Source organism: Sphaerodactylus townsendi, linkage group LG04, assembly GCF_021028975.2.
Source record: "Sphaerodactylus townsendi isolate TG3544 linkage group LG04, MPM_Stown_v2.3, whole genome shotgun sequence".
Classification (NCBI taxonomy): domain Eukaryota; kingdom Metazoa; phylum Chordata; class Lepidosauria; order Squamata; family Sphaerodactylidae; genus Sphaerodactylus; species Sphaerodactylus townsendi.
This window is the reverse complement of record NC_059428.1, coordinates 27,961,903-27,977,352: the sequence shown is the minus strand read 5'-3', so window position 1 is coordinate 27,977,352 and position 15,450 is coordinate 27,961,903. Positions and strand designations below refer to the sequence as shown.

At 38.0% G+C, this 15,450-nt stretch overlaps 1 protein-coding gene across 3 annotated transcripts in view; it reads left to right on the top strand.

Annotated features, from left to right (window-relative positions):
• The window catches only part of PSPC1 (paraspeckle component 1), a 64,688-nt gene that overhangs the window by 33,244 nt on the left and 15,994 nt on the right, over positions 1 to 15,450 (top strand). The window contains exons 8-9 of one of the 3 annotated variants that reach the window (XM_048495093.1): positions 1,816 to 1,994; positions 5,118 to 5,896. The exons of the other annotated variants lie outside the window; for them this stretch is intronic. Coding sequence (XP_048351050.1) covers positions 1,816 to 1,994; positions 5,118 to 5,303 — 365 coding nt within the window. The 3' untranslated portion in view covers positions 5,304 to 5,896. Of the gene's footprint in view, positions 1 to 1,815; positions 1,995 to 5,117; positions 5,897 to 15,450 lie in introns of those variants that run through there. 3 annotated transcript variants of the gene reach the window in all.

Below are 15,450 nucleotides of genomic sequence, written 5' to 3'. Positions count from 1 at the left end.
TCCGGGGGGTGGGGGGTGTATCAAAGAGACACCCCATCAGGTGTGGAGTGCTATAGGAAGCCATCCTTTCCCCAATGTTATTTAACATCTTCAAGCGATCCCTAGCCCTGTTGATACAGAGCTGTGGTTTACAGTGCCATGAGTTTGCTGATGACACCGAACTCATCCTTACAATGGAGGGTCAGCTGGACTCTGCCCCTGATGATCTCCAGTATTGTTTAGAAGTTGTGGCTGGCTGGTTGAAAACGAGCAGACTGAATCTAGCAAAGACTGAGATACTGTGGCTGGGTTGGGGGGAGAGGCTGGGGAACTTCCAACTGCTAGCCTTAGATGTTGAGGCCCTACATCTGACTTAATCAGTGAAGAGTTTTGATGTGACCTTGGACTCTGTCCTTTGGTTGGAGGACCAGGTCACAAGAACAGCCCAGGCTGCTTTTTTCCACCTTCGCCAGGCTAAGCAGTTGGCCCCCTACCTCTCCTAGTCCGACCTCACCGCAGTCATCCATGCAACTGTCATCTCTACACTAGATTACTGCAACTCGCTGTACGCTGGCTTACCTTTGTTGCTGATCTGGAAATTAAAACTTGTCTAAAATGTAACCATGAGGCTGCTTACAGGAGCAGCCAGCAGAGACCATATAACTCCGGTCCTGGAATATGTACACTGGCTGCCTGTCGAGTACCAGATCATCTTCAGAGTTTTGGTGTTAACCTATAAGGCCATATGTTGCCTTGGACCCACATACTTGCAGGACTGCATCTCCCAATACCGCTCTCAGATATCTCTTTGCTCAGCGAAGGGGAGTCTACTGGTGGTCCCAGTCCTGAGGGATATCCGGCTGGCTGTAACTAGTGGAACATGCTGCCATATAACATCAGGGCCCTGTGGAACTTTACCCAGTTCTGCAGGGTCTATAAAACAGATGTTCTGCCAGGCCTTTCTATCAAGCCAGCCAGATGTTTCCTGATTACGATATCTCCCCTGAACCTCCTGTGGGAGAAACAGCATGTCTTGCCATCTGAGTTTTTAGTTGGATTGTTTTAAATCGTTTTATGATTTTATTTTATTGATTGTTATTTATAGGAATTTTGTGGATGATTTTTGGCTTTATGCCATTGTAAGCTGCCCTGAGCCCGTTGGGGGCAGGGTGGGGTATAAATAAATAAATAAATATTTAGTGACATCGTCAGTTTCAACATGTAAAAACTGTAACAAATTGAGCAGCAACTTCAAATTAAGCCCCAATCTAGATACAATGCAAATATATCTGGCTTTCCTCCACTTTCCTAACATTCTGTACCATGTCTCAAGAAGGTTGCCAGGGAAATAATACTGCTCTCCCAGGACAGCCATATAAAAGTACTCTAAATTGGGGCATATGAAAAAGTTATTGTGGACAGTAACCGTAGTATTCTGTATTCAGCTGTTTCTTGCAGGCAGTGGGTTGGATCTGACCACCTTTTCTGCTGGTGTAAAAGGTAGGAGGGCTCCCCTTTGATGACTGAAAGAAAAAGCTATGTTGAGAGCTATGTGTAAACAAAACGAACAAGAGTTGTAGTAAAAAGGGGAATTGGGTGACACATAGTAAAAAAGATGTCTGGATGGAATTCGTTATGAAGCTTTCAGTTTCATTGCAGCAGTAACTTTCAGTAATTCCTGCTTCAAGGCAGAGAGTGGAAGTAAATGTACAGTCTCAAAGAATCAAACTTAATTTATTTCAAATAATGGATGTTTTGTACAGTTTTATTTGTTGTATATTTTTAATTATTTCAAATTCAGCTAGGACAGCTCTAAGTGTAGACTGTTTTGCATAGATGCCTTTAGCCCAGCACCTGCTGGAAACCAAGGTCCTCCTCCTCCTCCTCCAATGATGGGTATGAATATGAACAACAGAGGAACAATGCCTGGCCCTGCAATGGGTCCTGGTCCTTCCTTGGGGCCAGAAGGAGCTGCAAACATTGGGACACCAATGATGCCAGATAATGGAGCTGTGGTAATGTATCATAAACTTTTTAATTTTGTTTTTGATTCATCCTTGCACATCTTTTGGAGCAAGGATAACTTCACACTAAGAGTCTTTTGATGCTTTCAAACACAATTGTGAAGCATGTTATGGTGTTTATACTTTTACCTAAGGTACATTAAAAGTTGTACGTCATTATTTTTGAAAATGCAGTAAGATCTAATTGCTAGCGATGTTGCTTGTCAAATGCTTTTCCTTGATCACTTGCAAGTGAACTTTGCATTTAAACCCCAAAGTCACTGAATTCTTTTGCACTAAAAGTCTATTTTTCTTGCAACAAAATGGTAGAGGATATGTTATTTAAATGAGGACTATTTGAAAGAACTTTTGTTCTATATTTAAAGGCGCATGTATGATTATGAGATTATTACAGTGGTGATTATGGAAATTAATAGTGTGAAGGTATCTTTGGATAATGTTTTAAGCAAGTTACTTCGCATGATGCTTTGAATATGGGTGAGGGAATGATTACGAAGCCTTTTGTGAGGCTGAATTCTGGGAAGCACTTGCTTCATAAGTATTAATTTCATAGGCAATATAAATATATTTTGTCAGTTGAAACTCAGATATGCATTTTGAACTGTACTTTCATAGCTCTGTTAATGGTATTTTTCATCCTATGCCTGGGATTAAAAAATTTTTTTTCTCCAAGCTCTGGAAGGAATGATGTATGCCGTTGGAACTTGATTTGTTGTCGCTTTTGGTATATTTCCCATTTTTGAAGAGACATCCAGCTGACTTTCACTGTAGTTGTGGGAACAGTTACAACCAGAAACAACAAAGTGGGCTCCAGTGGTGCATATAATTCTCCACTATGTGTGTGTGACACTTTTTTGAATCCTGGCTTACTTTCTACTAATGTCTTTTGTAAACATATTCTGTTGGGACTGGGGAGGCTGTATCTTATTGGACAATTTAATGAGTTGCCAAGTAGTAGGTCCATTATATCACAGTACTGAAATAGGTAGGTGGATTTCCTTGTGAAATTGGGTTGTATAGAATGACAGATTAAAAGGAATCTGACATTTCATACATTAAAGAAGATGGATGTTTGGTCTTGTTAATATATCTGAAATATACTGTAGCTTGAGAACCAGAAATCTTTTTTATGTTGTAGGATTTATACTTATTTTTCTCAAGAGCCAAACTGATTTCTCAAATAGAATCATTTATCTTCATAACAAGATGACTTTTTTTAGACCAGTAGAAGGCAAGTGGACTGAGATGGCCTCTTTCACTAATAGGACTCTTAGTGTAGCATTTTAACTTGAAAGGAGGTGTTTACTTAACTAAGGAAGAAAAAAGGAATCGAGCTGTACATTCTAAACCAGTGGTTCTCAACCTTCCTAATGCCACGACCCTTTAATACAGTTCCTCATGTTGTGGTGACCCCCAACCCTAACATTTATCCATTTTACAGATGGAGAACACTGATGCAGAGAGTCTTAGGCGACCCCTGTGAAAGGGTCGTTCGACCCCCAAAGGGGTCCCCACCCCCAGGTTGAGAACCACTGCTCTAAACTATAGAATCTGTTTTGTGCATAACTCCAGTAGTACACCCCTTTACAAAGTATTCATAAATTATTGGAAATCAACTGTACCACTATGCATGACAACTAGTTATTTTAATTACAAGTAACATACAAGTGAATCTAGGAACATAAGTGTCTTGTTGGATCAGACCAAAGGTTCCTCTTATCTAGGATCCTGCTTTGTATAGTAATCATCTAATTGACTTTGGAAAGCCGACAAGCAGAGAATGGGAATGAGAGGTCCCCCACATTGTTCCCCAGTGGCTGGTTTTCACTAGGATGCAGCTTCTGAAAATGGAGATTTCATTTAGTCATCATTGCTATTTGGCAGTGATAGACTATCCTCTATGAATCTGTCTAGTCCTCTACTCGCAAGAAAATAATGAACACCCTAAAATTAATTTAGAATAAATCATGGAAACAGCAGACCTATTTAAAGCAAATTTACAAATATTTCTGTACTTGGTCTTTCTCATTTTTGTAGCTATTTAAACTGGTATCTTCTCTGGTAAAGCTCAGGAAGACTAACTGTACAATCCAAAGGAGGGGCTGAAAATCATTGGAAGTGGCGGAAGAGTTGCACTGGTGTCTGTGCCACCAGCACTGTGCAAATTGGCACGGGCTCTGGCGCCTAGAGCCTTACCACAGTGACTGACCGCTGCAGCACTCAAACCCAGAAGCTGGGTCCTGTGGTGGCTGGCCACTGCAAATGCCTGCATAGTTTAACCTGGTGAACTGCCATTACCCTGGTGGAACAGCCATTTAGATCTTAGCCATAATTTAGAAGTTGCCTTTTTAACAACAGTGGATCTCAGTTTGGATAATCCTTACCGTTCTTTATATTGGCAGTTAATATTATTAAAGAAAAGGTGTCTGCCGAATTTGCAGGTTGAAGGCTCAGGTGAAAAATGACGTTTAGCTATATATATTTGTTTGTAGAACTGTAAAACTGGGTTCATCTTTTATTAGTCTGCTATCCTAAACTCCTTTTTTTTTACTGTTTCTGAGGGAATAGATTTTCCAAAACCTAGTGGGACTGGTTCTGTTTAATATTGATAAATTGATATTAGGTAGCTTACATTATTTCTTTACATACAATTCAGTTTTCTACAGAATTAAAATTCAGAATATTTAACACACTTCTGTACCACTCTTCCTTTAGAGAGAGCTCTGAGTGGAATAAAATTATATATTGCTTCACTTGGGCTCATTCCGCTTTCAAACTGCTTTCAGTGCTCTTTGAAGCTGTGTGGAATAGCAAAATCCACTTGCAAACAGTTGTGAAAGTGGTTTGAAAACGCATTATTTTGCGTGTGTGGAAGGGGCCTATGATCTTAAACTTTATTTGCTTTTATCTGAATACACTAGTGGACACTTACTTTTTCAGCTTACTGTTAAGGTAATGACTAACTTAATTGCTCCTTTCTTCCTTCTATGTGTCATCTGACTCTGCTGGACTATCTGCTGAACTTCATGGAAACACCACTTTTTTGTCTGTTTTTTTTAATGGCCTTTTTAAATGCTGGCTCATTCCAAATGGACTTAATATTGTCTGTGTTAGCACACTGAGAGATTCCCTCCAGGAGGCCCTCCACAAATGGGTTCAGCTATGGTTAGTAGAACAGGCTCTGAAACTCCTCAACCATCTATGGGTGGTGTAGGTGGTGTCAATAGCGGACCTGGTGGCTTTGGTAGAGGAAACCCAGGGGGCAACTTTGAAGGACCTAACAAGCGTCGCAGATACTGAAATTTTCATTCCTTAAGAGAAAAAAAATCACTGACTATCTGGTGTGTATGCCTTTATCATTTTAGCTATTACTTTAAACGGTTTTATTGTCTCTGTAGTCATTAAAATATTTTTTTGTTTTGTAAGACTTAGACTTTTTTTGTATATGGTCAGAGGCTTTAGTGTAGAACAGAAATGATGTGCTTCACTTTGTACGTCAGATGTTTGTGACCAGTAGAATTTAGTGTGACCATGCTGTGATATTTGTGCAGTTCCATGCTTACAATAAAATATAAAACAAATCAGTTGAGACACTTTTGAATCATTGTTATGAATATTGTCCTTAATTTTAATTGTAAGCATACTTTTTCCTTCTTTTATAATGCCTACTTTCTCAAAATAAAATGTTTTATCCATTGTATACATGTGATGATGCAGTTTGTGATATGCAGTAGAACAAATGTTCAGGCTATTGCATCTGTAGAACATCTGCAGCCATTTTAGATGAGTAAAAAAATATTCCCACCAATGTGTACAAATATAGTTGCAATTGGATTGTCATCAGAATGTATTCTCTGTTTAACTTTTAAATAAACACTTTGAGTTGAAACTTCTCTAAGCAGTAAATATTCACCTGTGGTTTTTGTAGTCATAGAAAATGGTAACTTTTTGCAAAACAAATTGCAAACTAAACCTTGACATTTCATAGATGTTACATTATACTTTTATTTAAGGACCTGTGGTATTGCCTTATAGGATTCATAGTGGGTAGTATTTCTCAAGACTTCCAGTTTTTTTCCAGAAATCTTTTTCCGTACTATTGATGCTATTGTGGATATTTCATTCTCACAGAAAAATGAAGGGACTGTCATAGTAGGAAACTGGCATGGTAGAGAAACACATATTCTTCTTTATGGTCTTTGTGCTAGTATATATGGGTTCTATGACGTGCAAAGTATATTGTAATAATCCTATAAAAGGTTTTGCATACATGTAAATATTGAGGATGTTCACATGCCAAACAATTACTGATTGATGTACATCTTATCATATAAACAACCTTAAGCATATTGACATTATATGGAACAGTGGCCATGAATGCAGAAAGATTGTATAATAATCAAACTAGAACATCTGCTTACTTTTCCTGCTGGTGTTGAATTGACAAGAATGTTCATTTTAAGCAACTGGAAGAGAGATTTTTCTACTTCTGATCCACTTATCAAGGTAAGACCATACTTTGATCAGAATAACTTTGAAGTAGTGCCTTCAACTTTAAAGTAATTCCCTCATATAAGATGATTTGATAGAATTGGGGCCAGGAATCTTTACCTATTACTAATAAAATTGTCTCAGCCCCTTCCAAGGTATCTACAACTAGTAAGAGACCCTGTTTCAGGCAAAATTGCAATTTTTAAAATTCTTAAATTCTCACTAGGTTCACAGTGTCCTTTTTGACATAATAAAAATAATTTTCTCACAAGGATTATTGTCCACAGAACCAGTGTAATAACTAAGCCCACGTTCAGCAGAGTTTTTGTTTTTCAGATAGCAAATGCCCACATTGCATGATAAAAGAGAAATATGCTAGTCATATAAATTAACTACAAATTGCTTCCTTCTGTTCTCATTTACTATTCTAGACAGGGAAGGTAAGAGTAATTAACATTCACAGCCCCATCCACAAGTCAGCATCTGACTGCAAAACTGCAACTGCGCCGCTCTGCCATTTCGAAGGGGTTTCCAAGTGGTATGGGGAGGCTGCAAAAAAACATCCCAGCTGTTGAGCAGCGACTATGGGGCTGCTCAGACTTAACCCACCGTTCTCAGTGGCTTAATAAGTACAAGTACAAATACCTTTATCGACATAAAATTAAAATATACATATAGTCAGAAACATTGATAGGTTATGATGGTAAAGGTTATGGTTAAAATTGATGTTATAAAAAGAAAATTGGTGAGGCTTAAGTCTGATCCAGACGCAGCTGGTGTACTGTGGCCAGGAGAGAGTCGACTAAAGTTGACATCTTTTAGCCATGCCCCTGGACTGCCCCCACTTGCGCCTATGCAAGGTGGCATGATCATGGGATGCTGGTGACAGCCAGCACTACATCCCAGCGCCAGGGGAGGGTGGCACTGACTGCATGCTGGCAAAATTGTCCTTCTTCTGGAGTAAGTGCCCTGTGGAGGGCAAATTTGCTGGCATGCCACTCCCATAGCGCCCCCCTCCTTTGGATGGGGCTCTCAGAGTCTTAAAGAGAATAAACATTTGAATCTCAGAGATAAAAAGTAATTCTCTGACTACTTTCCCACATATAGTTTTTGAAATGATTTGTTTTTCCATTTACACTTTTATTTTACTTTTTAAACTTTAAATTTTGATAGAAATGTGGAATTTCACAATATTGGTTTTCTTAATGTGAAATAGAAAACTTAGTAACCAATGTATTTGAGACAGTGAATCATTTGGGTGAACACTGGATTACTTTTAGCATAATAGAAGAGCTAGATGTAGGAGGTACATTCAAAAGGAACTTTGAAAATATCAGTAAATAAATGTTATCCACATAGTACAGTGGATGAAATGTACTTTTCCATTTCTACCCTTTTCTTGGCCATACATGTGATAGGCTTCCAAGGGTTGACTTGCAATCATTTTTAGTATGGAAGTTCTTATTAATGGATTACCTGGTTCTAAGCAAAATATAAACATAGGAACCTAATGGGTTGCAGGTGTAGTCAGATTGCACAGCCTTTTTTGTGGTTTCCAAGATCCGCTGAAACATCTAGGTATAGTTTGATCAACCAATGAAGAATAAACTTCTTGTAAATATTAATAATGAGTGAAACAATTTTAATGTTTAATTTAATATTACAAATTATTTCATCCAAATGTGTTCAGCTGTATCATAAGGCAGGGTTTAAATTAAATCATGAACTGACATTGATGTTTTTCTCAGTATACCCATATTGTTGTTTAAAAATAAGTCTTGATTCCAGAAAAATGCTCATGAGTACAGTTTAAACTTATGTATTTTAGTGATCCTACAAAATTGCAGAAACTGCTATTGTTTGGGAAAGATGCATCACAATAATGTGAAATGTTACTGAAATAATGTCTTGTGATTTTTACTTGGATCATATATTTTGAATGCCTGTGCTTTAGTTCCTTACATTCTACAACCCCATTCTCCATCGCAAATATTTAATATTTCATTTTGTATTTGCTCTCTTTTACTTGGAAACTATGGAATTTCATGTATTCTGCATATACAAGTTATTGGGCTTCTGTTGCATATTCTGGAAAGATAGAAAACCACTGTCCGTCTGTAAGGGATCTTTGTGGAAGTATACTTGCTCCTTGCCCACAATAGTTGAGCTCATGCCTTTGAAACTTTGAACATGTTTTATGGAAAGCAGGTCAATAAGTACTTTGCATAATCATGCGAACCATGTATCTTTAAAGGCTTCACTGTTAGGATATGGCAACTCGATTATAGGAGCTGCTGTTTCATGAGGCAGCGGGATGGTTCCAGCCCCTGGAGTAGTCCCTGGAAGAATGATCCCAGCAGTACAGAAGTCGGGATGTCTCTGGCCTATATTACATTTTCACAGTTCTTGCAAGAGCATGGAAATTCTTAGAGGTAAAATGAAGAAAATTATGCATAATAACTGGACCTTGTAAAGTTACCGTGGCACTAATGTTAGCTTGCACATTGTGGCTAAAGCTGGATCCCCTGGATTGCATAAAAAAGTGTTCTGTCTTATTCGCTCCATTCACATCTTCCTTGTCTTTTAAGTGGAGAAGGGAGAAGTGCTTGGGAAGCAACACCAGTGTTGGGATTTGGTTTGGGACTAAGAATTGATCTTGTGATAAACAGAATTGGGACATTCTTATTCACAGTTCCATGATGATTCACAAAGTGGGTCTTCTCTCCAGAAACATATTTGCATGGAAAACATACTTTGTGACCAAAACCTTTCAATGCTACAGGTGCAGCATGTTAGTGGAATGGTTAGATTTGAGTCCAGTAGCATCTTTCTACTGTGCCTAAGCAAGGGAGCTTTGACTCTTGAAAGCTTGTACTCTGAAACTCTTGTTGATCTCCTCAAGGAACTGAGGCGATCCCCTCTTTTTTCTCTGCTGTATGTGATCTTGGAGATTATCATGCTAGAGGCTTTTCATAGGTCAACCATAAAACATGAGAATTTTATTGGACTCAGGGGAATGGGATAAGGGTGTGGAGAAATTTGATGAGAAGGAAAGAAGCAAACATATACAAAGATTAAGATGTTCTTAATAGTAAAGCTCAGATGGCATTTGAATGTTTGATAAGATTTCAATTTGTTACAGATTTCTACATTTCTTTGGAATAAGAGACATTCTTTGGAATAAGAGACATATGCAGCTCTGACTCAGACTTGCACTAAGAGGTTCATGTGTAACCTCTGATACCCAGAATCTAGAACGAATGGAGTAGTAGTCATCCAACTCCCTTTTTTTCCTCCAGACTCTCCAGACCCAACCTATAGGATTACTTCAGAACTTTTGAAGTAAATCCACCTCAAAACTAGGGAAGGGAATTCTTCTCCCACATTAAGTTTTCCCCCTTCTCCTGGTTAGACATTGATACCATCTCCTTCACAGTCAGGTCCCCCCCCCCTTTTTTTTTTGCTTCTGCATCGTCCTAGCTTTGAAACAGCATTGTACAGGACAGTTTTTATGACACGCTATTTTCAGAGTTTATGTGACACACTATTTTCATTAGATCCATCACAGCTTCTTAATATCTGAGTTAAGATTTTGACAAGTAACATCTTATTTGAACCATAGTGTAGAACCCAAACAAAATTTTAACTTTTCAACTTGCAACCAAACCATGGCATAGAGGGGCCTGCTCTTATTTGTTTTCTGTTTGTTCTGAACTTCTACCTTGTCCAGTAAAACAGCCTCTGGAGGTAGGCTGTAATTGGTTTGAAAATTCAGTGCTTATGCCAAGCCATAAATTAAAGTTCCTAAACTATGGCTTGTTGTCATGTCTGAATTGAACCTGATACATTGAGCAAACCACTTCTGTTTGAAAAAGTTGCTCCATCCTGTACTAAGAATTGAACAATATGCAAACAGTTCATAATTCACATTTGTCTAGTAGAGCTGTGAACTACTGGAATATTTGCTATAATGTTTTTGTTTTTATTTTATTAGATTCGATATTGTACCCTTTCCCAGCACAAGGCTGGACTCAACAATCATCAATAAGTAACTTCATAAGCCTGTTAAAAACTATCCCACTAAGATAGCGTTCATCAGACATATTAAACATTTTCTTCCATTCCTAACATCTCCCTTCCTTCCTCATTCAAATTTGTCTCAATAAAAAGGAAAGGGAGGAGAAAAAGCCCAGGTGGGGGAAAGGTTTGAGAGGCCAGCAGTGTTTGGAATAAGCCTTAGAGGCCTTAACCAAAGACCTGGTGGAACATCTCTGTTTTACAGACCCTGTGGAACTGTGCTAGGTCCCACAGGGCCCTTGTCTCAGCAGAGAGGGAGTTCTACCGGTCTGGGACCAGGGCCAAAAAAGCGCTGGCCCTGGTTGAGGTGCGCCAGGCACTTTTGGGACCGGGGACTACCAGGAGATTATTTCCAGAGACCATAATGTCCTTCAGGTTGATATAGGGAGTGGAGGGTCCTGAAGATACAATGGTCCCCACCTCTCAAGGTCCTAAAGGTTAATACTAAAACCTTGAAAATGATCTGGAATTGTAGAGCAAGTTACACTAGTCCAGTCTAGAGGTGATCATTGCCTGGATCACTTTCACCAAATCTGATTGGGGCTGACCTGATGAAGATTGGAAAAGGCCACTTTAGCCGTATAGGCAACCTGGGTTTCCATCAATAAGGAGGACACCAGCAAAATACACCCAGGCTTTTGAAGGAGGATGTATAAGTCTATTGCACTTGTCCCTTTTCTGTATAGTATTTAATGGAGGAAGCAGGTGTTAATACCTCTCTATCTAAATTGGCAACTGGAAGCCTTCCACTGGACCAGGGATAGGGAACCTGCGGCTCGAGAGCTGCATGCGGCTCTTCTGCCCTTGCACTGTGGCTCCACGAGCCGAGCCGCCGGCTTCATCCTTGCCTGCCCTGCAAGCAGCAGGGCGGGCGCACCAATTGCCCGCGGCCGGGTGGGCTGCGCCGCGACTTCCCCTCTCACCCGCCTTGTTCAAGCGGGGCGGGCTCTTTCCTGGCGGCCAGCAAGGCCGAGCCGCTGGCCCCATCCTTATCCGCCCTGCAGGCAGCAGGGCGGGTGCATCCATGTGCTTCTCAGAATGAGTGGAGTAAAAGGTAAAAAAGCCCAATATACACAGTGTTATCTTTCTTTTAAATGTCAAAAATTATTTGCGGCTCCAAGTGTTTTCTTTTCCCATGGAAAACGGGTCCAAATGGCTCTTTGAGTGTTAAAGGTTCCCTACCCCTGCACTGGACCCTCCTGGCCTAGCCATAGAACCTCTGTCTTCCATAGATTTAATTTCAGTCTACTCTTCAACCATTCTGCCACTGCTCCCAAACACCTGGCCAGCATATCTAGGCGGAGACTGACTAGCCCTCCATCAACACATAGAGCTGGATGTCATCAGCATATTGAGGGCAACCCTGCCTAAAGCTCTGAACCAGCTGAGCTGCATATAGATATTAAATAACATTGATGAGAGGATTGCCCCCTGAGGAGCCCCACAGGATAGGGGGTGTTGCAAGGATGTCCTCCCACCAAATGCTGCCTGTTGTCCCTGCTCCTGGAGAAACAAGTATGATCTCTAAAAGTTTAGAATATTAAATTGCTTTGCAGATTTAGGGTCAGATGTCTAAAAAACATGCTTTGGTGCTACGGCTCAAATGTGCGCTTTCTCCTTTTTAATATCTTCCTTGTGATCTCTGTTCTGCCATGTTGAGGGGATGTGACCCTGTGCAGAGATCTTTGAAACATTGTAAATTCTAGTTTGACATTAGCAGCTCTTAAAAGAATGTTTTAAACTTACATTTATTTCTGAAGTGTATTAAAACAAATTTAGTTGATTTGGTATCTTATTCTGTTTTAACTGTTAATTAAATGGCTAATTCTTAATTAAATGGTTAATTAAATTATTCATTAAAACTATATATAACTTAAAAGTTGGTAGAAGCTGCTGTAGAAGTGTGTTACCTCTTTCCATCATTTTGTTTGTGCCATATAAAATAATGTTACTGAATCAAGAATAATTGCATAGGATTTGTTTTATATGATTGACATTTTCTTGAATATATAACCAGTGAGCATCCTGTGAATATAGAGGTTTGTTCTAAAAATGTATTTGATTTTTTAAAGAAAAAATGTTCAGCATTCCATAAACAGCATAATCTGGAACGTTTGTTCATACTGGATTCTTCTAGAGTACTGCCCATCCAACATCTTGGAAGACTTGGTAATGAGCTGAATGTAAGATGAAGTTCTATGCACGTAAAACAGAGGTGATAGCTGGAATATTAGTTGTGAAAAGCTTAATTTCTGAGAATAAGCTTGAGGTTTTAAACTGTATACCAGTTTAAATACTGTATACCAGTTTAAAAAATTCTTCTTTTCATTCGTTATGGTGGCATTCTCTTTTAATTTTGCATTTTATTGAGAATAGCTTAGAACATTTTGCTGTGGAACAACATCAAAACGTGCTAATTAAATACTAAGATCTCACTGAATTTCTTGAGTCTTGCATGGGCAAACCCTTTGGTTTTGTTGAGATTTAATAGTAAATTATGCTCTCAATTTTGATTAAATGTATAATTTACCTTAATCCTATTGGTCAGAGTACATAATAGCATTAAATATTTGAAAAGTTTATCCAGTGTAGATTTGATTTAAATCATAGCCACTAAGACTTGATTTAAATCATATTTTTCTACATAAAGACTCATTCTTTCTGGTATAATTTTAATATTCACAACCACATGGTTTCATTTTTTGAATTAATTTTACATTAATATCAAAAATTAAAGATTTGGTTATACTATTAGAAATAGAAAGATAGATGGTTCACCTCGTAGCAATAGAGGAAAGAACCAAAAGGTTAAGATGAAATTGGATCTTTTAAAATGGAAAGTGCTATGTAGCAAAAATACAAGTGTGTTTATTTAAATTATAATAAAAATATAGTGAATGGCCCTAAATAGGCTTCCAAACATACATCAGTGAAAATCACAAAATGATAACACATCAAGTCTTATGCAACACTTTTAGACCCAGATGTGTTTTGGCTCAAAGGCCTTCTTCAGTGGTCAAAAATAATGTTAAAAAATATTACAATCAGACAAAATGCTACACTGTTGTCAAAAAGTGTCTTAAAATGACTGAGGTAAATATTGAAAAGTTTAGCACCATTATAACCCAGGTCTTCACTTTGAAACTATTGCTCTTTTAAGGTGTGCCAGTATTTTCAGTCAGGCTCAATTCTGGTAAAACAGTGTCCTATAGTGGTACCTCAGTCATGTAGATTTTCAGGTCAGAAGTAGTGATTGTAGGTGACTCATTCTTGCTGGTATAATCTTAATATTTACAACTAGATGAAAGTTTCATTTTTAGAATAATTTCATTAATTTTTTTCATAATAATAATTTTTCAATTTTATAATTATCCTGAGTTTCATTTAGGCCACTAGGCCTTGCGTTTCATAGTTGCAGTGTTTGCATTTTGCACACATAGCTGAATACCCATTAGAGGAACTTCATTAAAATATTCCCAAACTGGGTCTCTCTTATGATCTGCAGCTGTAGATTTTTACCTCCAGGGAGCTATTAATATTAAACCTAGATCTACACAGGCAAAGATTCCAAGACTTGTGAGGTATTCTGCTCAAAAAGTTTTACTTTCATTTTTACAGCTTGCCCATCTCCTTGTGCAGGTCTATTCTACTCCAAACAATCTCGTATTCATTGAAACTTAGCATTTGAGAAGTAAGGGATTGCATCTGTGTACATATATTTGCATAGGAACAATGGGATTAAAGTCTTTTTCTCAACTCTGTACATTTATTTTATAACTTTTCCTGTGAAGGAGAGACAGACACAAATTCAAAGTTTTGAGAAGTATAAAACCAAGCATCTGTGATAATATCTGCTAGATGGAAAAATGGCCCAAAATTTACAGAAACCTTTGGAAAAGCATGACATTGTAAATGGATTAATGCAATTCATTTACCAAAAAAATTCTTGAACAGAAAACTTCTAAACTATAGATTTTCCCTCAGAAACATTTAATTTTTAAAATCAGATTTAAAAATTTTAAAACCCTATTTCAATTTTTTTAAAAAAATCCACCCTGAGTTTATCATTCAAAGGCTCCAGTGTCAAAAGAAATATGGGGATTAAATGAGCCAAGAACAAAAGGTATAATGAAGATTATGTACTGCCCTCATCTTGCATACCTGTTATAGTTCCTTATTTCTACCAGAACTCGCATGTGATTTCTTAGATTGTCACATTCTACTTTAACTTTACTCCGCTGTAATTCAGTTAGTTAAAATGACTTAAAATATGACTTTTAGCTTGTCTCCTAAATCCAGGACAATAATCTTAGCTGCAGAATGAGCTGATGCTTTACAATACTGCAAAGAATGATTTATTTAATATACATTAAGTTCAGGTAAGTCTTTTTGTACAATGTGATTTTGTAACCTTTTTCATGCTCGATGATGCAGTTTTTATTTTAATGGGAGATGTCGCCTGAAGTTGTCGCTGTTAAACAAGTAAAAATCAATCAGATTATTGAATTCTTAAGTCTGAAAGCATTCTTGCTAGAACTAGCAATGCAGATAATTTAAGTGAGTTCTTATTACTTATTTATTGGAGGAAAAAACTGATGGGAAACTTTAGAATGCTGAGGCTGACAGCTAATGTACTTTTTGTTCATAATAAACTGAGGGTTGGAGGATAAGTGCAATGGGAATTGTTTGAATGTAAATTCTGCTGAGCCTAGCTACTGATCCCTGAAAATTCCTGACCTGTAATTTTAACCTAGTGCCTATTTAAGATAAATCTAATTCAGGATTTGCTTTTGACAGATGTGTTCAAACAGTTCTGGGAAAGATATTACAGTTCAGGTGTAAACCTCCAGTGGTTTTTGTTATAACTGTTTGGTAAACA